This window comes from Takifugu flavidus, chromosome 13, assembly GCF_003711565.1.
Source record: "Takifugu flavidus isolate HTHZ2018 chromosome 13, ASM371156v2, whole genome shotgun sequence".
Taxonomy (NCBI): domain Eukaryota; kingdom Metazoa; phylum Chordata; class Actinopteri; order Tetraodontiformes; family Tetraodontidae; genus Takifugu; species Takifugu flavidus.
In genome coordinates this window covers 6,940,001-6,967,060 of record NC_079532.1, presented here as the reverse complement: position 1 = coordinate 6,967,060, position 27,060 = coordinate 6,940,001, and the positions used below count along the sequence as shown (strand labels likewise).

Below are 27,060 nucleotides of genomic sequence, written 5' to 3'. Positions count from 1 at the left end.
GTGTTTGGACGGAGAAATGTGGGCGATCTTATGAATAATAGAGGCAGCTCGTGCCTCCGTGCCAGGGTGGGTAATAACGAGGCCCTTTCTATCAACGTGGGCCGAACACAGAGCCCAGAGCATTAGCTGCAGACGTCTGGCGATAAATCAGCCGTTTGCAGTGGGAGGGGGGGGGGGGGGGTGTTTGGCACGGGGTTGGGGGGGGGGGGGGGGGGGGCTCCCTGAGGAAGCCTCCCGGAGCGGTGCCATACGATGAGGCCCCCCCTCACTGAGCACCGCAGCTCTCCCCGGCGGCTTTTAATCACCGCAAATGGGCCGCGCTAACAACGGGCTGTATTTCACGTGCTCTACGATCGTTAGAGCGTCCCGCCGCCCTTTCTTTATGGCGAGGAGATGTCGGGTTTCTGGCGTAATTGGGCTTTTTATGTTTGTGTTTACTCTGCGCGGAGTGCTTCTCCCTGGGATCTCCTCGGGGGGTCGACGGCTGACGCGCTTTCTGCTCCGCTCTGCTTACGAGGAGGCTTTGAAATGATCGCAGGCTGCGTCTGCGGATGATGGATGGGTTCTGGGGCGGGAGACCCGGGCAGCTGCAGTTATCTGAGCCCGAATGTGACCATCGTGGGCACGCCACGAGTAGGGGGACAATAGAGCGGGAGAGGTCTGCGTCGCCGCGCTGATGGATGGCGTCTGTCTGGCCCAATCCAGGGTCATTAGTCATGCATTTCAGCGTGGTGGGGGGGTTGGCTAACTGCAGCCGCGGAGGCTAGGTGAAGTGTAAATAACCCCTTCCATGTCTTTAATGTCTTGTCTTTAACTCGTTTCTAGTTGCGAAGCGCACGTCTCTGGCCCGGCGTGCGGGGGAACGCCATCACGAGATGAGGATAATATCAAACGCTGGCGTTTGATCGCAAAGTCGCGAGCCGAAGAGTCGGCTCCGTCTGTGCTAATTTACGCTCCTCGTTTGATGTTTACGGGTAACGACGCGACGAAGGACCCCGCCGCCGGCGTCGGAGATCGTGCCATTAGCTGCTCTTCTGAAATCGCAGCTATTATCTCAGATTTCCTTTAATCTGACGACATCTGAGGCCTCTGGTGTTTAGAGGCTAGGAAACGTCTGAGCGCTGCCACGGTCGCCCTTCCGGTCGCTACATCGCTAACGGGTCGGACATCTCGACTGATGCCGTCGCGCAGGTTTGCAGCTCTGCTCTTTCGAGTCGTCACAAAACGACTTGAGTACAGACACATTTGGGCTTAACTGTATTTATATTTGGGGTTGTAAACACGCAGCCCAGGCAGGATCTCAGACGCGCACAGTCCCGCTGCACCACATCCATTATTGATGCTGATAAATATCCACTGCATGATGTCGGGTGTGTGTTTCAGTGTGTGTGCGTTTATTTCTGGGTGGTGACGGGGCTGTCGGTCCTCCTAAATGCAGTTATACCTGTTTGTGTGTGTGTGTTTGCCTTAATAATGAAAAAAAATGAGCATCCACAGTCAACCTGTCATCTTATTCCCTCACATCCCAGCCCTGTGTGGTACCCTCAGACTGCAGCACGCACGACTGGTATTGACACACGTATCTGTTTACTCTCCTGTGCGTGTGTGATGGTGCTGCTGCGCGGCGCCGACGCTGCTGCACCTGTTTCATGTGTCTTAACACGCTCGTGGCTTCAGAAAGCCCCGCAGGTCTCCGCGCTGGGTGGAAACACTCACGCTGACACACACTGACACGCACTTTGATGAATAATTGAAAAGGCGGATGAGAGGGCCAGCGTACCTGAAGGAGAGGCGAACCCACCTGCTTTCACATCACACGCCTTTGGATCAAACCAGTTTTGTTCCCGCAGTCGCACATTTGGCTTCTCGTCTGCCAGCCGCGTTTCAGGTTCTGGAAGAGTCACACACACTCGCACACACACTTGTACTTTACCAAGACTTTTATTGCATTCCCGCGGCACTTAACCCTACCTTCAAACCATCTTAGGCGGATACTTCCGCTGGAAATAGTCCCACAACCGACCGGAAATCTGCCTGTTGCTGCTCACAGTCTTGATTATCTAACTTTCCTTTATGAGACAGATTGTTGTTCCCCGGAATCCAGCGCCATAAACCGCGTAATTATGCTAGCTAATTCAGACCTGCCGTGCTGAGACTGCAAACGCACCAAAAGGCAACGCCGGCGTGTTTGCATATCTGGTTGTAGCGAGTCGGCGGTGTGTAATTGAGGATGCTGTTATCGTGGCCGTCAGAGCCCTGAGAGCCTTTAACAGCCCGGCTCTTTATGACTGTCTGTATTATGGATGCAGGATGGCTCGTCAGAGGCCATAAACATGGGCCCAGTCAGCAGAGTCCACTCATTAAGAGACATCTGAGTCTAATCATTTATTGATGCCTTTTATGAGCCGTTGTCCCGGATGTTCGGCTTCTCATTGTTCATGACGTCCGTCGTGGAGGCCTTAGATTTCGGGGATTCATGGTTTGATTCGGGTTTTCTCTTTAAAAAAAAAAAAAAAGAATCCGAGCAGAATCGGACGGAGTCAACAAGCTGCAGCAGCTTCATCGGTAAAAGAAAAAAATAAATCAACATGCAGAAACTAAATTAGCCGCTGCTGCTCCGTAATAATTCATCTACTTAAGAAAATAAACACATTTGACTAGTTAAGCTATACCCAGAGTAAATAGGTGATTATATGGACTGTATAAAGTTTTATTAGTCCTTTTATGAGGCTCTCTGGTGGAGCGTCAATGAATCGTTCCTATTTGACATTTGCTGGGCAGCCAGGATGATAAAGCTGTTGAACCAACACTTTTTATGAAAGGCATTTTTGCTCACTTAAGGTTTTATTACAGTGTAGGAAGCCACAGGCCGCTGCACACGGCCCTGAAGGGCCGAGGAGGAAAATCATTAGGACTTCGGGGCGTATCGAGGGGATAAATTAGGCTGGTTCTCCGGGAATGAGAGCTCAGAAAACTCCTGGCGCTGGCGTGGAAGAGCTCGCACCTCGATGGTGCTTCAGCTGGCAGCACCACTAAACGCGCACCGGGACGTTCGGCAGGGAGCTCGGGGGAGATTTTATGGGCGCGCTGAAGCTAACGACACGTTTCTTTATGGCTGCGCTTCGTTGGCTCGTGCGTCACGATCAGGGGGCGTTCCAATCGGAAGGATTCGCCGCATCGTGGTGGGTTTGTTTACATATAGATGCTGCAAAGAATCAACGTGGCAACCGTCGACACACGGGTGACCAGTTTCCACTTATAGTGTGAAGGGTCACAGCAATCATCGACATAAACAATATAAAATATAACTGTAAATGTAACATAAATAATATATGGAAAACTGCACGTTTCAAAGACCCGGAACAAAAACTTTACCGGTCTAAGTTTCACTAAATTCCGACATCCTGTTGGGATTAACGGAGATCAGAGACGTGGGAGGTGAGGTGACACCTGGGTGTGTAAGTGCTCAGGAAGAGTTTGATGATGGACTCTGTTCTATGATCGTGATCACCGCGCGTCCACGCCGCCCTCCGAGTTACCCTGCCGACAGCAGCAAGAGCCCATTTTTAATCTTCTGTATCGACGAACCCTCCCTGTCAAGGTTAAATAAGCAATAAAATCAATCAAAAAGTGATGGAAAAATACGCTCAATTCTTCAAAACGTGCCCACGTCGGCGTCTTTGTTACACAAACACTTGCTGTTCTGACACTAAACATGAACTGATGTGCGTTTGGGGGCTCGTACGGGGGGTCAGAGGTCATCGGGCTGATTATAAGCGGGTCCGGGAGGATCGGCCTGCCTCAGCAGATAAAAGAGGTTGGAAATATTGAGAGGGGCTCCATCCATCAGCCGCCGAGGTGGCACATCAGCCACTTTTTCTCAGCTCTGCGGGCTGACAGATGGCTCTGCTACGGACATGAAGACATCCGAGGGGCCGTCATTATCAGCGTGACCCTGCAGACAGCTGAGGGGGGGCAGCGGCTAATCAAAATCAATGGCTGCGCGGCGCCACAGAGAGGGAGAAGGTGGACGGGCGGTTCAGCGAGGGGTAACCTTGATCTCCCAGGAAGTCACTCCAAAAGTTGTAGTCGGAGTTGTCTTTGAGGGGCGCTACTGCCATAAATATCTCCCAACAGCCTGTCGGGGTGAAAAGGGAGACGGCAAAGCCCTCAGAGAACAAGCTGAACGTGATTACGGACACTGGAGCGCATTCCTCGCTGCATGGACACAAAATAATGGAAAATAATATTGATCCTATGTTGCAATTCTTTATAATTAGGCCATCAGTGGAAGCAGGAGCCCATTTAGCATCTGTGGAGTGCGTGGACCATTACCTGGTGGTGCCAGGTTTTTACCCTGAGATGTTGCTCCTCACATTTCCTCACATGGGGGAGCAGTAATGTGCAGCCTAAGTGAGATAGATTTGTTTTTAATGACTGGCAGGGCTCTGGCCAGCTGAACTGATATTACGTGTGAGGAAGGGAAGAGAGCATCCGTCTCATAAAGGCTGCGTGGCCAAAGGTTACCATCAGAGCCCGCATCAGCCGGCGAGTCGCAGACCTTTTTTCCTCCTTTTTAATGGGGTGACAATAATTGCAAGTCTAATGGAGGCTCGGTCTCATGCTAGTTAGCGCTGCAGCGCTGGTTTCCTGCTCATTTGCAGAGCTCTGTGTGTGTGTGTGTGTGTGTGTGTGTGTGTGTGTGTGTGTGGGATGGGGGGGGGGTCTCCGTGCTTAGAGAGCCGTGCACTGACAGGAAGCTGCGACACCCCTCGTTATTGACAGAAAGGCCACACACACGCACACAAACACGCGTGAGGATTAAAAGATAAACATAATTAATCCTCTTTGGGTCGACAAATGGCAATATTAATGCGGGCAGTGCCTCACCTAGTCGGAGCTGTTCAAGCACAAGCACGTGCATTTTGACGGCAACCTGCAGAGAGTGAGAGAGCGAGGGAGCACGAGCGAGCGAGCGGCCGTGTTGTGAGCGATGGACCGCTGTGTCGTGTATGTCACCGGGCTTCGTGTACCACCTGAGATATAAGAGGGTGACAGGTGCAGACCATTAGACGCTGGAGCTGGGAGAATAGCCTTCAGTCAAACATTTATCTCTGGCCGTGGAGGCGCTACAGCTGAAAAGTCTTTGTTCGCCCTTAGTGCAGCTGATGGCAGCCATTTCGTCTGTGTCCTCTGAAATCAATATAAAGAGCGACTCTGTCAGCCCGTCGTCATCTCCTCCTCGAGGAGTGGGGGGGAAGGGGGGGCTCTGCCTTCTCCCGCTGTAGCTCGTTAGAGATGCACAAAACTTTCTTCATCCTGTCCGAGTTGTCAGCTCAACCTCGCCTTTCGGGCAAACTACCCTCCAATTTACCTCGCCGTGGTCTGAGGCTTCGCCAAGAACATTGGCCCCGCCCCTTCCTGCTGCGGGAGAAGCGACAGCCTGGCACTAATGACCATATTATTTTGAGAAATAAAACTCCTGCAATGGAAATGTCATTGCCTCGACCTTTTTGCTTATGGAGGGAGGACCCGCGACAGGGACGCCGTCACTTAAGAGGTATTAAACGGAAGAGACTGAAAATAAGTGCTTGTCCTCTGGAGGATACACGGAACATGTGGTGCGAACGGTACCTACAAATAGCTTTGCGGTGTAATTTGTCTTCAATGTCTGGGTTGAAGCTGTCCTGAGGGTGCTGCAGCACCCCCCGGTGGCACGAGGTGGTGCTGTTCGTTACGCTGCTGGTACCACATTTGTATACGCGCCGGCAGTGGGTGCACGTGTGCCTGTCTGATAGTGTTTGGTGGGAGCAGGCGGGGTCGTGAACCCGGGATCCAGATTACCTTGAGCACAAGTGGTAAAGAGTTAACCAAAACAACTAACCGAGAGCTGCTCGTAATCTACGATGGACAAACAAAACGCAAACCTGCTGAGTCTGCGTCCGCGGCCCACCTGCCAGTGGTTCATTTAATTCCAGAACTCATTTTCATGAGTGGGTGACCCGGCCCGGTGGGCGGGTGTCGTTAGATATAAATGAGATTGCCATAGGTTGCCGTGGAGGAGGCTTATCTGCGGAGGTTACCAGGCAGGGGCAACGGTGTGTGGCTGTGCCGGAGGGGAGGATGAGTGGGAAGCTTAGATATGGAGTTGATTACTCTGGGTTGCCATGACGACGGAGACTGATGCGGCGCTCCGTGAACTGGAATGGTGACAAAATCTTAAAATGAGGAATAGCTTCTGTTTACAACCAGCCCGGGCCTCTGGGTTGCGTGGAATGCCGTTAAGTTCTTCGTGTGTGTGTTGTTTTGTTTTTCCTCCTTGATTCTCAATTAACCCCCCGGTTAGAGGCGTAAATGTATAATAATCTATCCGGCTAAATGAGATTCTCTCCCGGTCCCTCATTTTCTCCTTTGTTGATTACCTCTCATTGTGCGCCACCTTCAAATACTTAATTTCCAGCTGTTTCTTGTCACTCTTTTTTCCTCCTCTTGTTTACCTGCGGTGCCGTTAGCTCTGATTGTCTCTCCCAGTGGTTGATGAGCGGGTTGATTGGCTGGAGGGGGTCTCCGTGGCGAGGGAGGGGGGGCGCCGCCACCGAGCTGTCCTATCTCCTTTTTTGGCAGTTTGCAATCAGGCAGGCGGGCTGAGACGCTGCCTCGTCGCTCCCCCCGCCGCCGCCATGTGCACCAACTCTCATTTACATTGACGCTCTTGAACGTGGCGACAACAGCCAGGTTGGGGCGGAGGAGAGGCGCTGTTGGTGGAAAGGGTTGTTCACAAAGAAAATCGTAAACAACCAAGATGGAGAAAATGAGAAATATAAAGTGGAGAGTGTGTGCGTGTGTGTGTGTGTGTGTGCGCGCAGCCCAGGAATATGTGAAATATGAAATATTTGCCCATCTTTTGAATAATAACCTGCCTTATTGATGGGAGCTGCCTGGCAGGCACGACAAAATCCGGATGATGGCCTTGCGTGTCCCCGGCCCTGTAATTAAGCGATATCACTGACAGATATGTATATAATATTATTACAGATACCTGCGGAGACCCAGGCTTCATTTCCCCGACGCACTGAGGGGAATTAATATCAGCCGCTGGTTTTGATTTCCTCTTCCTCTCCTCTTCCAGATGGAGCCGGAGCGCTTGGTTATCAGCTCGGAGAGCCGGTCGTCTCCCAGCTTTGTTAATTGAAGTTAATCAGAGGCAGCGTTTCCTGGTGTCGCGGGCGTCGCCAGGACAGAGGCTGGTCTTTGTTCTCGTCAAACACCTTCAGGGTTCTTAATGTAGCATCCTGCCGGTCTGACATGGGGACACCTCCCACAGATCGGCCTTGGCAGTTAATTACGGACGGTGCTGCACTGGCACTGACCCCATCTGATAAGGCCCCTCCAGGAGAATCAAACACGACGTAGCTCCGTCCCTCTGATGAGCTTGAAATCTTACAAGTGCGATATGAAGTTCTTTTAATTATTAATATCGCGTAATGCTGCATCTCTTGATGGGTTCCATTTGAATCAATGAGCCTTTTAAGCACAACTGCAGCAATTTCCGGCTTTACCACTGCGCTTAATTCCAGCGCGGCCATAAATCATGTTGGTGGGTTGGGTTGTGTTGTTGCTGCGTGAAACGGGATTCCACATGTGCCCAACGACGACGCCTGCAGGAATCCCTTCAGCATTTTCCACGACGTCGCTTAATTCCCCGAAGTCTGTCAAAGAAAGCGTAGTCGGGGGATCAGAGTTGTGGGTATAATACATCAGGTGATTGCGTAAATAGGTCACTTGCTTTCCACGCCGCTGTAGATATATCGAGCGCACCTACTTAGAGCTCTGTAGTCTAATATATGCACACTTCCTGGAGCTGGCAGGTTGTAAATGCATCCTTGTGCTGAAGGTTGCTGCCTTCCTGCATGATTTGTAGTTATTTCTTTAATAAATTCCATCTCAAAAATATTGTTAATGCCGTCAATTTTTGTGGAGCTCAGGAGAACCTATGGTGAATATAGATATTGGTGCTGATCCGGTTAGTTGACGGCGTGTTGGTAGAGCTGCGTCGAGTGCCTGATGAGCCACAGACACCGTGTTTTATTGTTGCGTTGGGATCTGCAGGTCAGCAAATCGACCTAATGGTGCCCAAAATCACCGTGAAACACGGAGCGTATGCAGCGTCCTGCGTGTTTACGAGCCCTCAGCCGTGGTTCCCTAAATCACCCCCCGGTAATCAGCAGTGTTGCCGTCCGTCGTGTGTGAGATGAGTAATGCAGCTTATATCCCTCCTATCAGGCCGTTGTCATCGCCTCAGTCCGCCCCCCCCTCACAAACCGGCGCCAGGCTATCAGCGGCGACCTTGCCGCGGCGGCCCGTCTCCAGGTGGAAGCGATTGATACTCGGCCCCCCCTGACAGCGGGGGTCTATCAGCAGAAGAAAAGCCATATTGATTCATGAGCCAATAAATAGACACAAGTGGTTTTCTCTCTGCTGCTCCTCCTCTATTTTGGCGCCCGTCCTCCTCTCGTTCCGTGTGGTCATTGAGTGAAAAGATCTCGCTCTCGTCAGATCATTGGTGTGCCAGGCCTGATGGAAAGAACAAGGGGAGGGGGGGTAGTGTCTGTCGCTGAATCGAGCGGAGAAGCTGTCCTCGCCATCCTGGAGGCCCCCTCTGCTCCATAGATTAAATATTGATCAGAACAATCCTGAAAGTGGAGTTATTATTTTCCCTGCGTGTCATTTTGGGCCCGTGTGGTTACCTCCACCGCGTGGCAAATTTATATCAGTGTCTTAACTCACGGCGAGAGAGACCCATATTCCTGCCGGTCATCTTTTTACATTAAAGTAGCATCGATTTTTACCTCTGAAGGCGGGTCACTCATCTGCACGTCTGCTCGTGAACACGTGACGCAGGTTGGGCAAAATCACGGAGGCGACGCTCACTACGCGTACAGATAGGTTTTGTATTTATCTACCCAAAAACTACTTCATATCTCATTTATAATTCATAGTTTGGTTCAGATAGACTTTCTTTGCTCTAAAATCTAAATTTTTAGATTTTTTGTAATGCAACAGGGACCCAAATGGTTTGAGGAGGCAGTGTAGGATCTGTGCACGGAGAAGATCTACGTAGACCATCCGTCCACATAGAAGATCTTTGCCATAGTTTGGTTGTTCTCATCCATTCCCGAGTTCACGCTTTGACACATAAGCAACAAAGGGGGCTGTCTTCCTTGTCACGCACCCCCTCCCCAACTGTTTGACAATGTCATACATCTTAATTAGGAATATTTTCTCCAGTTTCCAACCCAGATGCTTCTGTAACCAAGAAGAAAGATGGAAAATGTGATTTTGGTGGGCGGAATGTGACCCCCCCTCTCTGCCCTTTAATAGCCCCACACCTCCAGATCTCTTATTGATTTCTCTTGTGTTTCTTATCAAATAATAAAACGCAGCCACTCTGTCATTTGCTAATTTCCACACGTCCCCGTGGCGACCGAGCCGAGAGGTGGGAGGCCCGGCGTGTTTGACCCGCCTCCACTTCCTGGTGGGATAACCCGCCGTCGCGAGCACGGAGCCGCCGTCCGCGGCGATTACACGTGGAGAATCACCGCGACATCCGCCGCCTTCGCTCCCAGACACTCGTGTTTTCACAATAACGGTGTGAAAATGGTGCCGTGGAGAGGAACCGCTCAGCCTCCTGTAACACTTCACATCTTTATTAGGGCCGTAATCGAATTACGGCATCGCCGCGGTTAACCCCAGCACAACGGGAGCACATCCAATCACATTTGTGTGAAAAATGAGACGGCCTTTTTAAAAATTTTCAATTACATTGCGGCATAATGCGGTGGCTAATCCCGTCTCTTGTGCCGCCAGAAGCCGTTAATGAATTTGCTTATCCTCCAAGATGCTGGTGTGACTCGTCTCCACCGGGGGGGGGGGGGGGGGGGAGGAGGAGGCAGCCTTCCTCTTTGTCTTTCCCTCCCAAACGCCACATCTGGGTGTAATGGATGCAAATCTATTCACAGCAAGGTTAAACAGTTTGTTTTGCCGGCGCCGCTGCTCTGTTGATGTAGGAAGATGTAATCGATGAGCTCACACACTTGAGCCTCGAGCCATCATCTGCCAAATGTTGGGAGTTTCCTCCGCACGCTTTATCAGCTTAGAGATTTATTGGATTGAAAAATCTTATAATGTAAGCATAAATATGTGTTCCCAGCTTTTTGAAGAACACACACAAGGACAGAAAGTCTTGATGGATCCAGAACCAACTGAAAGTCCTTCGTTTTATAATAAATTTAGGTAAAATCTCCATTATTTAGGTTGATTTGGGCTTTATCGACCCAGCCTGCTTACTGGTGGTTCACTACTAATCCACCCTGCAACATATTTTTAGCATTTTGTTCCATCCTGAGCCCATTTTCTGTCAACTATCACTTATTCCTCTCACACTCTCCTACCTCGAGGCTGTTTATAGCCTCCAAGAAGAACTTCACATGGAACAGCCCGAGCCAGGATTGAACCCAGAACCTTCTTGCCGCGGGTTGACGGCGCTGAAACAGAATTTGGCTGATTGAAGCTAACGTGTGTGAGCTGCAGTTCCAGGGTGAAAGAAGAGTGCAGGTTCCAAGTCTGATATGAAATCAATGGTGCGTGAAGGTGCAGTCGTACTGGAGCTGCTTTAAAGCTCAGCGTTAGCGTAGCTTTTTATATTCGGAAAGGCTGTAAGATGGTCTGATTAGACGCGACCGTGACTCTTCACTCACCTCCAGCTTTGCGGCTGTATTGTTGAAATGTGATTTTTTTCCAATATTCACGGCTTCAGAACGGCTCGACTACGCCGAGTTCGCTCGCCGACGGTGACATTCGCTCGTCGTAGAGAAGCGTTTGGCCTTCGTGCAGCGGAGGATTCACGATCGTGGTTTAACCCACGTTGCACGGAATTAAAAACCCAAAACAGCTTCAGGGAACACTGTTGAGGCTGGTCAAAGATGGCTGCACCAGCTCTGGTGTTCGCCTCACCGGGTCGTTTGTGTTGTGTTGTGTTGTTGTGTTTATTGTCCCTGCGCGTTACACAAATTAAGGTCAAACGAATCCCGTCACAAACGGTTTTAAGATCTGTGATATCAGCAGACCATTACGCCGTATCTACGCTGAGGGTTCCACGGCGTTGGTGTCGTCTCAGACTGGTGTGGGTGTTTGTCTGAAGCACACACACACACACACACACACACACACACACACACACACGTCACACGGTCACCGTCATTAGACCTTCACAGGCATCTGCTCACGTCTGTGAACGTGACGTGATCCCTCACCTTCTACATGACAGTTGGCCATTTAGTGCTGAATTTATGCCACCCGTGCCCTTTATCAGTGGGGGGGGGTGGGTGGGGGGGGCAGATAGAAGGTGTCGCTCAGTGTCCCGGCTTTGATTTGTGTTACTGCTTTTACTCAAGCGGACATTGTAATGACACGGGGGGGCTTTTGAAGAGCCGTGATGGATGTCCTGGTGATGCAGTTCTGCTGCAGCTGCGTTAAACCGGCGCCGCCCTGGACGGACGGAACCGGCCGCGCTGGTCGGCGTCGAATCAAGAGGTCCGCGGTATTTACGGGACATCCAGTCAAATTCTGGTTGAACAGACTTTTTCTTTTAATGCGCCTGAACTGTAAAAGGCTGTTTTTGGAGGAGAACTTTGGTGAGTTTGAGGTGGACTTTAAGGGTGAAGACGCTTCGCACCGGCGTGCAGCTGCGTCCTCTGGGGCAGTTACAGTGGCAGCTACCGGGGTATTAACTCTTTCTCCGAGCCGTAAAAGGCGCCCAGGCATGTGCAGCTGTGTGCTTCAATTAACTGAAATCTTAAATCCTTACGCCGACCGCGAGGTCGTTTAACCGAGTAGCTTTCATTAACTCATCGTTACGATGGTCGCAGACGTGGCGTTTGTGTGGGGTTTTACAGAATAAACCGGCGGCGAACCGAGCTCCGGCTCGGTGTTTGTGGAAGGTTTTGTAGTTATTGTGCGCCGGTGGGATTTAAAAATCTGGGTAATACTCGGAGAGAAGAGCTATTTGATGGGATTCAGAGGTGGGGGGAAAAAAAAGGTGTATGAAAAAACCCCTTTTGAGGATTCTATTATTTTCTTATCTTGGCTGTAGGAAGTCTGTCGGGATATTCAAAGCAGGTTGTTGAAAGATTTTGTTGATGTCTGAAAACGCACTTTAAATTTCCCCTGTGGCTGTGGAGACCCACAGAAGTTTGAGGAACAGCCTGTAAATGAGAATACTAAATGAAGCGGCCTTCAAATCCTCTTTGGTCTGGCAGCAATCGGGACGTTAACAGGGGTTCTTTGGTTCCGTTCCGCCAACGATTCTGTATTTATTCCCATCGGTTGATTGTATTGACGTCCGTCGTCGTCTGTTCGGGGCTCTAAAGGTCACGCATGGCTGATCCCGCCCTCCCCTTTTCTTCCTCGGTGTCCGCCAGGCGCCCTTCGGCCCTCTTCTGATGGGAAAACATCTTATTGGTGATAGAAACGCTATCGCGGCGGGCTAAGGCAGCCATTACCAGCATCTGAGGGTGTTATCGCAGCCCGCTGTGAGGGCGACGCCCCCAACGCCGCCCCCTAACCCGGTCCCAATGTTACCATCCTAATTGTTAGAATACAGAAATGAGAGAACACACAAGGCCGTCCTATATTTTGTCACCTCCGCATCAGTGTTGCAGTGAAACGAGGCCCGTGTGACACACCTGTGGAGTGGACTCGTCCACGGGACGCACGTCTGGGCCACGGCGATCGTGCAGCGGTGCTCTCGGGTGAGCGAGAACCCTCCCGCCGGCGAGGGAGGCGGGACTTCCGCGTGAGAAGCGTGTTTACGGCCTGGAGAGGTCCTTGAGACCCGCTGAGCTGGCGTCGGGTTTGCGGCAGAAATTGAATCGTGCCAGTAAAAATGTCGGTTCTGCTCGATTGTTCTGGAGCGTTACAGCTACACGGGGGTGTTGGAATGAAACTATTTATTTTCATTTTCCCCTCGAAACTGGGAAAACTGTATTTTCTGAACAGTCCTGGCAAGTTCTGTCCGTTTCCTGGTGAGGGGAGAGCGCCGCGTGTTCATCAAGCTTCATCTCGAACTCGCTGCTACGAGTTTTTCAGGGCTGATGGGATTTCTTTTTCTTTTTCAAAGACTTTCCGATGAACCTGGGCTTTTCTCATTCCCCTGCAGGTTTCCTTTTCTGGGAATTGTGGATCGGCAGATTGGCAGTTTCAGCTGCAGGGCGAAGTTTTAGCGGAGTTCGTCGTTCTTAGTGGCTTTTGTGAGGTTCGCCGGCGTTAATGGAAGCCGTTCAACGGTGAAACGGGTGGAAAAATCACCTGGAATTGCTAGAAGGCCACGAGGGATCGCCAGTTTTGCACGTCCAACCTCGTGCGGTCCGCTCACATCGCCGGGTAGCGTGTCAAGACAAGACAAGAGGGTCGTGTGTTAGAAGCTACAGAGGAAACAACCCCTTGATTAATGCTGGAAGCAAAATGCTAGCTGGTTCTTGCTAACAAGGATCCTGGAATCTATTAGCTGCTGCTGGTATCGCGAAATATAAACCTCGACAGCATCGTCTCGTATCATCAGATCTTTTATCACCATCTTTCATTCGATCTCCAATAATTGTAAAAGGCTTTAACAGCTCAATGATCTGAGAGCGTGACAATAAAATTGTGAGACGGATCCTAAAATGGGGGCGGAGCCACCTGCTGGAAGGAAATGCAGCCGGTGATCGTCAGGATTGGAGCTGTAACGGGGGAAATGGCGTCTGTCTGAAGTGAATTATTGATTTCAAAATCCTGTCGGCATGATTGTTAAAGAAAAAGGGACTCAATCAGAAGCGTGAACCCTTCCAACGATCCTCAATCCCCTAATACTCCGAGGAAATCCAATTTCACGTGGCCGTAATTGAAATTTATTTTGTCACCAGCGTGGAAAGCCGACATCATTTATTGAGTTCTGTCTTTCTGGGGCCCGAAGATGGAAGCGGCGTTCCCGTACCTGCTCTCTCTTCCGATTCAACCTTTTGGTTCCTGGGTGCTGAACCAACAGCGGTCCGAGCCGGAGACCGATTCAGACGTCGGCCTCCATCTGGGAAAATTGACATTTTAACAGTGGAGTGTGATGTAAAGGCAGCCATAGGAGCGCCCTTCATCCCTCTCAGCCCTGCTGGCAACACACAGCAGAGAGGTCCATTACCTCCACACGGTCGCTTCACTGCCCCCCACCCAACACACACACACACACACACACACACACACACACACACACACACACTCACACACACACACACACACACACACACACGGCCAGCAAGCGTTCAGTATGACTCAAACTAAACTCTGACTGCGGAGCTGCGTTTGAATAATGCTGCAGATTAAAAAGTCAATGAATCATATTTGGGCCGCAGTGGTTGAGCAAAAGCAATCAATCAAATTGAAGGAGAGGCGGGGGGTGGGGTGGGGGTGGGGCTTCCAGAGAGGTTATTACGTGCCCTAATATGGCTATTCCCAATCAGTAATTGGATGATTTTGTTAGCATGCATAGCATAAGGGAATGGCTGTGTGTGTGTGTGTGTGTGTGTGTGTGTGTGTGTGTGTGTGTGTGTGTGTGTGTGTGTGTGTGTGTGTGTGAAGGCTCTGATTCATCTTTCTGATTTATTTCTCATTTTTGTCCGTCTAATTTAAATCTCCGTATAGGTTCGTATCTCCCCGAGTGTTGATTTTCTCCTAAATATCGGGAACGTCCCTCAAAGCTGGAAAAGGCGTGTTGGCTTTTGACAGGTGGGCTCATAATTCCCGGCTCCTCTCGGTGCTCACAGAAGGAAAGTTGCTGTTTTAATTACTCGTGCAGCAAGGTGGCCTTTCATTTTGGTCTGTCACAGTCGGTGGTGTGTGTGTGTGTGTGTGTGTGTGTGTGTGTGTGGGGGTGTTAATATCTCCCCTCCGTCTGTGGTGGTAACTTGAGGGTGAAATCATTGCGCTTTGTTCTTCGCTGCTGTTTTGCACATAGTTTGGAGCAAAATGTCGCCTCCTAGAAAGAAGGAACAGCTTTAAAAGTGAAAGTGGATCAAAATTCTTCTTTTTCTTTTTTTTTCCTTTTCCAAGCAACACTTTCTTCCACATGCGCCAGTGTTTGCCTGTCAAAAACCAGCGGCCTGTTTTACACGACTGCCAGGCTGTTTGCTTGGTGTGTGTGTGTGTGTGTTGTGTGTGTGTGTGTGTGTGTGTGTGTGTGTGCTTCCACTCGAGCATCTGGCACCTGCTGTGATTGGTGTGGCGAGCCCTCAGGCCTTTTCATAGGTGATAGATGACACCTATCACGACCTGTCGGCGGGGGCCCAGGCGACCAACCGGCAGCCCCCCCTCCCTCACTGTCAGCCTCACTTTTAGATCAGGGAGAGATGGAGGGATGTGAGGAGGGAGAGAGAGAGACTTATTGGCTTTTTATGAATATAAAGGCGTGTGTAGCGTCGGGCTACTAAGCTGCCAAAAGCCCCAAACACGGGACGAACGGCGGCCTGTTCCTCAGACGGCGTGATGGAAATCGGGAATAAAAGTTGCATCACTGAGGGAAAGGCGGCGCGGCGGAGCCGTGAAGACCTTTTCATCAGAGGAACGCGCGGTTTGCTTTTCTCCCCGAAGCCGTTAGGCGTACATTCACGTAGAGGTGAGCGTGAATGAGGAGATAAAGGAGGTTCTTCTCCAGGAACGGGCCGTGCTGGAGCCTGGCGAGGAACGCTGCCAGGCAGCTTCTCTTCTGCCTCTCCAGCCTGTAACAACAATTAAAAGCCATCTGCTGCTCTGCTTTTCTGGCTTTATCTTTGTTTTTTTCCATCTTTAATTTCTGCTGTCTGAGATCATCCGTCTCCGTGTCATCATCTGCCTCCCGGTGATGAGTTCCTGAGCGGGATCCCGCTGGCTGCGCCTTTGATGCTTTGGTGCTTTCAACTGGGCGTTCTCATCAAAGACATAAATGTAATGCATTGGGCTGCTGAGTGGAACTTCTGATGTGTCTCCAGAGGGATTCCTACCACATCCGGTCCGTCCTCTGTCCGTCCAGCACAGTGACCCGCTCTCGCAAATATGTATCACAGAGTCAGTGGGCGTGGCTTATTGAGATCAAAGCAAATTGGTTCAATTGGTTGAAGGGAGCGGCGCCATTTGGCTGCTTTCATCTAGTCCTCCTCATTCAGTAGCGACACAACGCGAGCAGTCGCCTCTTTTAATTGACCAGGAGGATAACGAGCTGCTGAGGATGATGTTGGCCGTATTCATCTCGTGCTGCAGGGATCTAAATGAATGTCTGTGGGGTGAGCAGTGTTGCTCTTTTGGTTCCTGGAGCCTCTCGTTACTCTTTGACAGCTTATTTTCACATTTTGAAAAACAGATGAGGGATTTCGGTACTTCAAAATAAAACTTAATTGGAAAAAAAAAACAGCATCTTTGTGTCTGCCTGCAGTGTCTTTTATTGTGAAGGTCAAAGTAATACAAAAGAAGCAACATTGAGCCTGTGGTGGGTGATGGTCCATGTACGGGCTCATTCAAAAATGTCACCTGCTCATGCTAACATTCGCTAACTGACGCTGTGCTACACGCTAGCACCTCAGTTATGTTCATCAGAAGGGCCTCAGTGCCTGCAAAATAAATTCAGTCATTCATCACGATGCCGGCGACCAGGTTTTGCAGCGCTCTTAATCGGAGCTGTAAACCTTCACATTCAGGCAGCGGAGTAGAACCGCGTGCTAATGGATTTAGCAGGGAGCCCCGGATGAGGTTTGACGAAGTGCCGGCTCAGGGCCGCAGCGGCTCCCCGTGTGCCTGATAATAATTGATGGATGAGTGTGGTGCAGGACAGAGACAGCCTGGTTGCCTGGCCTTTACCCTCGACCAACTCAACTCTCACACGTGTGAAATAGCCAATTACTCTGACACCAATACAAGGTAACAGGCCGATGAGCAAACGGCTACAGCGGGACGCCCCGTAGAGGCAGCAGGAATGAGATAAAGTTCCCAGAGCAGCAGCATCCGGGAAGGACTCGATTCTTTTTCTCCCTCTAGCCGCCTCGTGCCCACTCCGTATTGACCTAAAGTTTATGATCCATGATACAGTCATGTTATACAGGAGCTAATTCACTGAGATAAATTCCCCTTTTAGACGCTATTAAATGGAAAATGGGAACAGCAGCAGCCATACATTGTCCAGGAAGCGTTAAAGACCAATATTATTGTTGGGGAATTGGAAAGTCCTATGCAGCGCGGCAAGCTAGCACTAGCCAGCCCCGGGATATTGACAGAAGCATCCGTCTTCATAAAAGACAGTGGACATTCCCAATCTATTTTCTGGAATTACATTATCAGAAGCAATATACGGCCGCATTCAAATGTATACAGCAGTCGGATATACGAGGCGCGGGCGGGCGAGTCGGATGGCGTACAGTAAAACACGCCGGACGGGGAGGCGAGCAGTCTCTCTTCATAATTGGACAGGTTATTTTTACATATTGCTGATGTCTCGGGCCGCTCGCTGACACGTGCAGCCGTATTTCTCTCAAACATTCTTTGTAATTCTCTCCCAGCGTCTCCGCACGCCACCTCCATCTCCCCTTCTGTGCACCTCCCCCCCTCCCCCCTCGCTACCTCCATCTTCTCCTCCAGTTCACCCTCATCCATCATTTGTTTTCTGCAGCATTTTCTGTAATTGACTGATGTTGGGGAGCATCTTTGGATCAGAGCGGACGCTAATTCGATGTGGTTTGCGCTCCGCGTATCCAAAGCTATTCACCGCGTGCTAATCAACGCGCCGCGACGACGTATCGGTGCTCCAGTTAATAAAACCTCAGCGTGGATGTACAGCACGGTGGACGTTTTTTATGAAACGGGCTGTTTACTCGGGTTATTTCAGCAGCCTACAAGCATCCAGACAGGAGCTCTGCTAATTCCACTTACGACTTCGAAAGCTAACCTCGCTCGCTCCGGGCTGACACGCGATTATTTCAAGGTCTACCGCAACGCGCGCCAACCAGTCGCCATTGATGGGCTGTCGTCCATCACTGGGAGAGTTTTTTTTCTCCTCCTTCCCCGGGAGGTTGTTGTCAGAGCTCTTCTCAAGTGATGGGATTTTTAAGGAAATGAGCTTCTCGCTAAAGCGCGACCGCATGTTGCGCTGGGGAGAACGATTGGAAGGGAAAAGCTGGAAAGTGAAAGTGGACAGAAGGAAAATAGTCTGTGCAATCCAATGTTGGATAGGCTAGCTGGGGATTAATTCAATAAAACATCATTTACAAGAGAAATGCGGTCAAAGCGGTAAAAACTGGCATTAGCGTTCTTTTCATTTATGTCTTACATTTCATGACAGCCCAATATGTGAAAACCATGAGCAACACAGGGGGCGGGGCAAACACAGCGACCTAAAAAATGCCCCCTCAGTCACATCTTTGGTTTCTATGCTCAGTCTGTTTTAGCTGGTCGTTTTCCGAGTCTTGTAATATAAACCGTGGTTTACCTTCCAGCGGTTTCTGCTATCAAGATTAAAATCTGCTCTCCGGTTCTCCTGTAAACAAACCCGACCGAATTCATCAGCCGGGCCATGATCCCACCGGCCACGGCGCCATATCTTCTGATGATTGGACGCCTCCTGGTGCTCACTGTACCGCGGATCTATTACCGATGGCGTGATTGACACGGGCAATGGGCCCTGGGATTGGAGATGGCTGCGCGGGGTGCTGGTGTGAGGGAGAGTCGTGTTCCCTTCATTAGACAGGCCGGCGCGGTGCCCTGTTGACCCCGCAATGACCCCTCCAACACAATTACGAAGCACAGGTCTGGCGCCGGTTATTGATGCCTGTCACTGGCAGGAACAGCTGCACAGAGTTACGGGCTCTCCCGCTAATGTGAGCCGCGGCGTGCCGCGCTCGCCGAGCTGTGGGGACATGAATTACAGAAGAAGGTAAGAGCCGGATCGATGATTTGGATGCTAACCTTTGGGGAGAGGGGCGCGTTTATAACCTGCGTGCTTTTACGGCGTCGGGGGGTTTGCTAGTTTACGGCTCTAAAGTTGATGGAATATATAGAAACACGCCACTATATCAAAAATATACACCCGTTTTTTTTTACTTGTGTAATCATTCCACCTGCCTGGTTGTGCATATCTTACGGCTCTTGATTCCAAATTGACCCCGGGAATCCCTGTAGGAGTAATGATGCGGAGGGGCCCCGTTAATGGGCCTTTGTCCCTGCTCACTGATGGAGGGCGTATGGCTCTGGGAAAGTGGCCTATATGTGATTAGCAAATGGCGGTTAATTAAAAAGATGGAGGGGTCACAGTGATAAAGTCAGCCAACGCTGGGGTGTGTCGGCTCAGACCAGCGAACGGAGAGCGGCTCTGGAATCTGTAGTAGCCCTTAAAAAAGGTTTCATTAGTGGCTATTAGGCGGCGAGTGATACTGAGCTTAGCTGCCAGTTAATATGCAAACGCTGAAAAGTGGCCTAATCGGCTGCCTCTCGAGCCCAAAGAGAGGAGAGGATGAAGTGGACGGCAGATCTAATAATACCTGCATGATATCTAAAATACCAGCACGGTGGGGTGGGGGGGTGGGGGGCAGTAAAGTGTGCTCTTAATATTACTTGAAGGCGTGCGTAATGTGGAAATAGGACATTTTTCTGTTTTATACTCATGTTTTGACATTTGCTGTGAAATCTGAGACCAAATCCCTCCGTTGGGGAGAAAGATGACGTCCATCTCCAAGCAATAGAGCCCAGTCTGGTTTAATTTGCCAGGTTTTAGTCTCCAGGAGTCAAGGGGACTCCCGGTGCGAAGGTTTAACCTCCTGCTCGGCTCACCTTTACTACCCTAGCAGGTGTGCCCGCCGCCCCCATGTGCCGGCCGTGGCTGACCTCCCCACGCCAACACGGAGCAATTAGTCCAGAAAATGGCCGACTGTAAATCTCCAGCAGGAAGGATTTGGCGGGGGCGCCTTCGGGTGAGATAAGCAATGAGGGATTAAACGCACGGCGCTGACTAACAGCAGGTCGGTGGTGTCGGGAGCAGGAAGGGGCGAAGGAACGGAGAACGGAACCCTGCAGAATCCCTGAGGGTTGTTTTAAAGGTCAGAGGCTCCATAATTTCGGTTTATTGTGTAAAACTGGTCCCGAGTCCTCCTGACCCCGCCCAGTTCCTCGCTCATAAACCCCGTGTTGGGGATCTTTCCCTGGAAATACATAAACCCCTCTTTTCTCTTCCAGAAAGAATTGAGCGCAGACGTTTGCCGCTGAGTTGATACTCCATTTCTCTGCCCCCCCCCCCCCCCCCCCCAAACCATGAAACCATTAATCCCGAAATAAAAGGCGGCGGAATGATTTAAAACATCATTAACGGGCATAAAACTTTGTTTATTTACGCTCAAATGGAGCTAGCATATGGGGCAGCTGCGTTCCGCTAATTTAGCCGGAGGGAGGATGTGTTTCCCCGGCAGAACTTTCCTGGTTTGCTTCCATTTGAATAAACGGAATAAGTCTGTCTGACACTAGAAGATGGCGGACTCAGAGGAGGGCGGAGCCTCCTGAGAGCTCATGGTGGAGCGGTCAGGGATGCCGAAGAGCCCTCTGATGGATCCTGTTGTCTTCTTCAGAACCATTGGCTGATTTGTGAATCCCCCCACCCCCATTTGGTTTAATCTGCCATGTGCTGTCAGGTGGAAACCATTGCCGGACCACTTCCAGGGGGCGGTCGTAAATTCATCCGCCGTTACCCTGGCCTCCTCTTCAGCAGCGTAAACAGGCGCCGTTGACCTCCGCCGACCCACCTTGAGACGGACTCTATAAAAACAGCGAACGGGGCGGTTTGATGGTGCGTTTCGGTGTTTTACGACTCACCTTGTAACATTCCCCGGCCCCGGCGCTCATTTATCCGGGGGTGTCGGTCTCTCCCTCCCGAGAGAGCCTCGGGCTCGGTTCAGGGTCGGAGCAGGTATGCCGTCGGCGCCGCTCGTTAAACACAACGCAGCCTTCTGCAACGACGGCCGCTTGGTATCCGAGCCCGGAGTTTATTCCCACGGTTCGTCTGTGCTTCCATATCTGGGAAAACGAGACGCTGGTCACGTGGTCACGTGGAGGTGAAACTGACCTGCCACCGTGTTCGCCTGGGATCCCCAAAACCCCCTCCAAGGGTCGCGGCGGTGCGTTTAATGTACCTGTTTACACACAGCCCGTTTTTTGTTTGTCTCCGTTTCTTTTTGAGAAACGCGAATGTGTGGAAGACGAGCGCGGTTGCCATGGCGACGGAAACAGGTTCAGGACACCTCATGCCCGGGGGACCCCGATAGTTAATCCCTTCCTCGTTTTGTTGTCCATTTTAACAGCTTCATCAACGGTCGTCGCGTGTGAACCGAAGCCCGCCGGCGTCATTCCGCCACCTGTGCGCGCCACATGTTAAATCACGCGCGCCTCGTCGCTCCTCTCTGTTTTCACCTGCTCTCATTCTTATCAGGGTGACAGGAAATAAGATTTGTGGCCCCTGGGCGTGGTCCTAATTCCAGACTAATCTGTGGGCTGGAACACAGGCGTGTGATCCGCCGGCAGCTCCGGCGTTGCCGCCGAATCGGAGACTTTCTCATTCTGCTGGATTGGAGGTTTAAAGCTGATCCTCTGGAACACCTCTTGATATTTTCTGGTTTCTTTCCTGACCCTCGGCGCCGCTGAAGAATGTACAGTCGGGAGACCAAGATCGTTAAAGCCGAGACTTTGATCGGGACAAATAATGATGCTGCCAAACGCTATAGTTGGAAAAAGTCTGGTTATCAGATTTCTTCTGGAATATCAATGTATGTGATGTGAGACTTCCTGACGTCTCCAGTTCTGGTGTCAGACCTGGAAACGGGCTAACAGACCTGGAAGCGGGCTAACAGACCTGTAAACGGGCTAACACACCTGTAAACGGGCTAACAGACCTGGAAACGGGCTAACACACCTGGAAACGGGCTAACAGACCTGGAAACGGACTAACACACCTGGAAACGGGCTAACACACCTGGAAACGGGCTAACAGACCTGTAAATGGGCTAACAGACCTGGAAGCGGGCTAACAGACCTGGAAACGGGCGCCACGCTGCTGCCATCCTTCCTCCATCCTCCATGATTGTTGCCCTTTGTCCTCCGCTCACATCTCGACTCCGTCACTTCCATTTCCTACGAGCTGCCGCGTCCCTGAAGTGGAACGCCCCGATGGTGACTCTGACTCCGGAGGTCTGGTAGAGGACACGGTACCATTTTGCGGGTTCGCCGGTCCTCTGAGTTGGTGCGGGACATGAGCAGGTGAAGCAGAACAGGTTGGGATGGAGTCTCACCCGTTTGCCCTCTGAGCCTATTGTCCCTATAGATCCGTGCTGCCTTCAGGAGCGCCTCATCCACAATCACAGGCGTATTGAGCGGGTATTGACGGGTCCTCAGCCGGCAGGAGGCAGAGTGAAATCAATGACCTGCCTGTTATACACGTTTGCTACATGTTGTCGCTGAGGTTTGCGAGCCTGAGCTTTTCATGGCGATGCAAAAACTATTGATCACACTATATTTATCTCTATATCTTAATTTAAATAGGATCCATCTATCTGGTGAGTGGGGGAGAGGCAGGAATAAACCCGGGACAGGTCACGCTAACCCAAGTAATGTAAACAACCAGTTTGAGTTCATGACCCTCCACTGGGTGGTTGGACTGGTTTTATTACTGGACGTCAGAAACCATAATAATAATAAAAAACTTCCGTGCGGCACACGGAGGAGTTGCACGTAGCCACAAATATCGTTAAACACCTGAGGCGACAGGAGACAGCCGACCTCTGAACCTGTAATGTTGCACGCCGCTGCGCTTGTGCCCGAGCACGTCGTGCATGTCACATGGTTACTTTTCTTCACGGGTCAGCTGGGGGAGCTGTAACAGCGCCGTATAAATGAGGCAACGTTCCCAGTCTGGGTCGAGCCGGGGTGGCATGTCCTGAGGGTGTCCACCACAGGTGGTGCTGGGGGGGGGGCAGGAGGGCGGGGTACACACACCACCCGGGGTTGGAGGAATATGAGGGAGAGAAGATGGAGTGGGGTTGGGGGCTGTTTTTCCTCCCCGCGTGCTGCGTTTTCCTGCCGATTAGATCGTAGGAGCGAACGTGTCCGATCGGAAAAGGTCGAATTTGACATTGATTCAAATTCGCTCCCCCAGTTATCACATTTCTGACACGCGAGTGTGGTTTTTATACACTTCTTCAGCAGCTGAAGCGGTTGTTGCGGGTATAGTGGTGGTCATCATATTACACATTTAAATATAAATGTGAATCAGCCCCTATTTATGAGAAAATGAAAGCCACATTCTCCTTGTGGTCGAGCGGATTCACTATTGGCATCGGCTAAACATGCTGGCTGCAGTTCAAATTGACCAGTAATCCCTATTTATTGAATGGAAACAGGAGCTAGATCCAAACCCAGCTCTAATTGGGCATTAAAAGAGTTTAAATTGCCTTCCAGGCTGTGACATATCCGTGGCATTGACTGCTTGAGCACAACACGCTCTGCGTCACAATGACAGGCGGCCCGCTGTGTGCTATTTTTATCCTCGGACAGGTTCCCACATGAATTAAATATTGAAGCCTTTTTAATAATTTATTGTTGTTGAAAAGGTGTTTTGCTTGGCTTCCCACGGTCCGGTCCGCCCACCTGTGTGCACGCCAGAGTCATGGAAGGAAGCACGGCCCGCCTGTGATGATTCATGTACAAAAGGCTCTTTAATTAATCCCAAATCAGGGCGCACGGCTACTCGTGGGGAGCCGATCCTTTATGGCGAAAGACCAGCTCTGCCACGCGTTATTAGACCGCGCTCGCTGTTTCCGTTCACGTGAGAGGGATTTCAATCTTTAGTGCTTGTACCAAAGAGATTTATGCCCCCCTGATGTTTTAGAGCAGCCTAATAAACCTGTTTGGCTTCTTAGCACTGCGGGGACCCTCGATATTCCTGTAAGAACCCCCCCCCCCCCCACCATATAGAAGTCCTAACAGGGATAAGGGGATCTGTTTAATCCCCAGCTCTTTTAAAATGCTCTTTCAGTACATTTAGATGCATTGAACGCAGCTTTACAGCAGCGATTCTGAACATGATTTACTAAACACTGAAATTCAGTCTCGAGGTCAAACCCAGGCCAGTTTGGGCCTTACTGGGACAGATTTAATGTTCCTAAAAATAGGACTTCATTTACCTAATAAAGCAGAAACGGGAGTGCGGGAGCAGCTCTGAGTGAGCCTGCCCATTAGCTTGATTAGCTTGGGCTGTTAATGACTGACTGGTCAATACATTGAAGGAATTAGCTAAACCAACACAAAACGTAAGTGCACTTGCACACACACTTTTCAGCTCCCCTCTTCCACAGCTAGCGTTGGTTTCACGCTATAGTCGAGCTTCCATAGGCAGCGGAGGTAAACTTGATAGAGTTAAACGAATGTCTTTGGGTGCTTTGTGCGAACAAATCTACTCAAACGTGTGGGGAAATCATCCGGCTCTGAAACCTGAGCGTGTAGCTAACTCGCACGCACAGCTTGTTGAATCAGAAGCACATTTGTGCTCTCGGCGGTTTGTTGCATTTATCTTTTGACAGGTAATCAATACAAATACACTCTGCGGATGCTGATGGCGATCTCACATTCCAGCGTCTCCGTCGGCGGCGAACTTACGGCTCTTTTTTTTGGATGCGCAAACACCCGCCGCGAACGCCACATTACAACAGCCGGCTGAAGGTCGGGCCGCCGAGTTTCAGGTGAGGTCAAATATCCGTTTGCCAAAAATGCCATTGAAGAAACTCTGAGACTATGGGCATCACGGCGAGGACAAATGCCCCCCCCCCCCCTTGCCCGGCGAAGTGAGGCCCATTAACTGGGAGAACGAGCGCGATGGAGGGTCGTTTCTAGCCGAGCAGGCAAAGGGCAGGACGGGTGATAAACGACCGCCGGACAATGCGAAAAGGACGTAAGAAGGTGAATCGGCGGTTGTGGGTATGAAATGGAGATGCTGCGCTTAATAGCTCCGTTCGTTTTTATTTAAAAAAAAAATGTTGGAAAATATATTGGACATAAATTAAAACATTAAAATTGTAAAAGGGGAAAGTGAGCGTTTTATTCCCGCCCTGTCACAATGTAAATGGTTTTAGTAAAATGGATGATTACGTGCTGCTCTCGCCCCCTGGCTGCCTCGGAAATACCATTTCTGGCAAATCCATCCTAGCACAGAATGAAATTCCTGACCGGAATGCTGCCATCAGTCATAATTCGCTCATCTTGGAGCGTGCTTCCACACGTCCGTGTCCGGGCATCGAACCCAAACCCTGAGCACACGTTTGCCACGAAACATCATGCTCTGACTCTGCTGCCACTGCCCTGGTAGAACTTTGCATCTGCCCCTGGAGGTTTTTCCATTTTCCTTCTAAGAGATGCGGCAGGCTCCTCCGATCCTCGAATGTAATTTCAGAGGCTGCCTCTGACATTCCCGCCGCTCCGTTGTACTCGAGCAAACACGGCGCGCCTGTTCATCAAATGCAACATTACGTCCCCGCCGCTCCATCTCCCAACAAGCCCCTTTGATGTCAAATGGACACTTTAGCGAGCAGCACTTCACGGATTTGATATTGCCTGGCAACTGCAGGAAAACACACTCCTTGTGTCCCCTTCAGGATGATGAGCGGATGGCGGCGAGGATGCGGTCCAGAGATGAAGAGGGATGGCGGAGGGCATTATCTATAATGGTGTTGTAGGTCTCTGTTTGGCTCGCCTTCAGGCAGTGGAGCAGAATTAAACCCCAGAAAATCGGATTATGGAGCCCCCGGGGAGCGGGATGCCCAGTAGCTAGCTGATGAGTGCTCTTCTACTTTTAGCTGTCTTCTGCCCAGCGAGCTCCACCGTTTGTGGGGAGGCCAATTTGTTAACAATTACTCCTCGTTAGAGGAGCTTCCTGCTAGCAGAGGAGGATTCCACTGTGAGGACAACAGCCGAGGTCTTCTGTCGACACAATCGTCCCAGTCTGAGGGGGACGCAGCCGCTGATGAATCGCTGCTGATTGTGGAAGTGTCGAGGAATCCCAGTTTTTCCATAATAACCAATTTCTCCATCTCTGGATTACAAAAGTGGAGCGACGTTCTGGATAATGGGGCTGAGCTGTTGCCGTTACACCAACGTGGTCGGACCCTGAACAACTTGTATCGTTACTTCAAATTATTGATATAAACGCCACCTGGCCACGCCCCCCCCCCCCCTCCCAAAAGGATAAGAAGCACCAGATTACAGTTGATTACCCAGGAATCTCAGAAAACCTCATCTCAAAAGCCACCACCGGGACCGTCGGGTTTGCCTGTCCTCCTAAGGAGCAGCTCACACAAAGGAGGTTATTGTGCAACTGTCTCAGGTTTAATGAAGCGGCGCTGCTCCTCACTCTAGCCCCGCCCCCTCCGGCAGTCCCCTCCCCCGTGCCCGCCCACCCCATGAATGCAGCAGCGCCGCTCGCTTCACTATTCATGAGCTGCCATCCACGTCGTTGTGTGCGCTGCTGCCAGCGAGGGGAAAAGGGGGGGGGATGTCTCGGTGAGCAGGAGTCACAACTCCGGCATGCGAGCGTGTGCGTGCGTGTGCGACTCTGTCAGATCGCGGGAGCTGCGGAGGAGACGCACGCTGGCTGATGCTGCCGCTCGTACCGCTGCCGACGCTGCTGCCACAACGTCTCCATCCGAACCTTCAGCGGGAGCCTCCTCCCCCCCCACTCCCCCCCAGCGGGGCTCACTCCTGACGTTCAGCGGCGCCGATGGGATGCCCGACTCAGCCGCCTGCTAGGGAGTGACTGATGAGAAGCGGCGCTCCGGCGTGGAGGGCGACCCCCCTGTGTCCGAACCGCTGCCGCTCGGGGAGAATTGGACGCCCGGCGTTTCCACGACGACTATAATGGGCTGCAATCTGTGCACTTTACAGAAGCGCGAGGAACACTACAAGCTGCTGTACGAGATCGCACAGGTGAGC

At 51.0% G+C, this 27,060-nt stretch overlaps 1 protein-coding gene across 2 annotated transcripts in view; it reads left to right on the top strand.

The window, feature by feature from the left end:
• The window catches only part of LOC130536781 (PDZ domain-containing RING finger protein 4-like), a 58,324-nt gene that overhangs the window by 6,774 nt on the left and 24,490 nt on the right, over window positions 1-27,060 (top strand). The window contains exon 1 of one of the 2 annotated variants that reach the window (XM_057052965.1): window positions 26,592-27,054. The exons of the other annotated variant lie outside the window; for it this stretch is intronic. Within the exon in view, the coding sequence (XP_056908945.1) occupies window positions 26,986-27,054 (69 nt within the window). The 5' untranslated portion in view covers window positions 26,592-26,985. Of the gene's footprint in view, window positions 1-26,591; window positions 27,055-27,060 lie in introns of those variants that run through there. 2 annotated transcript variants of the gene reach the window in all.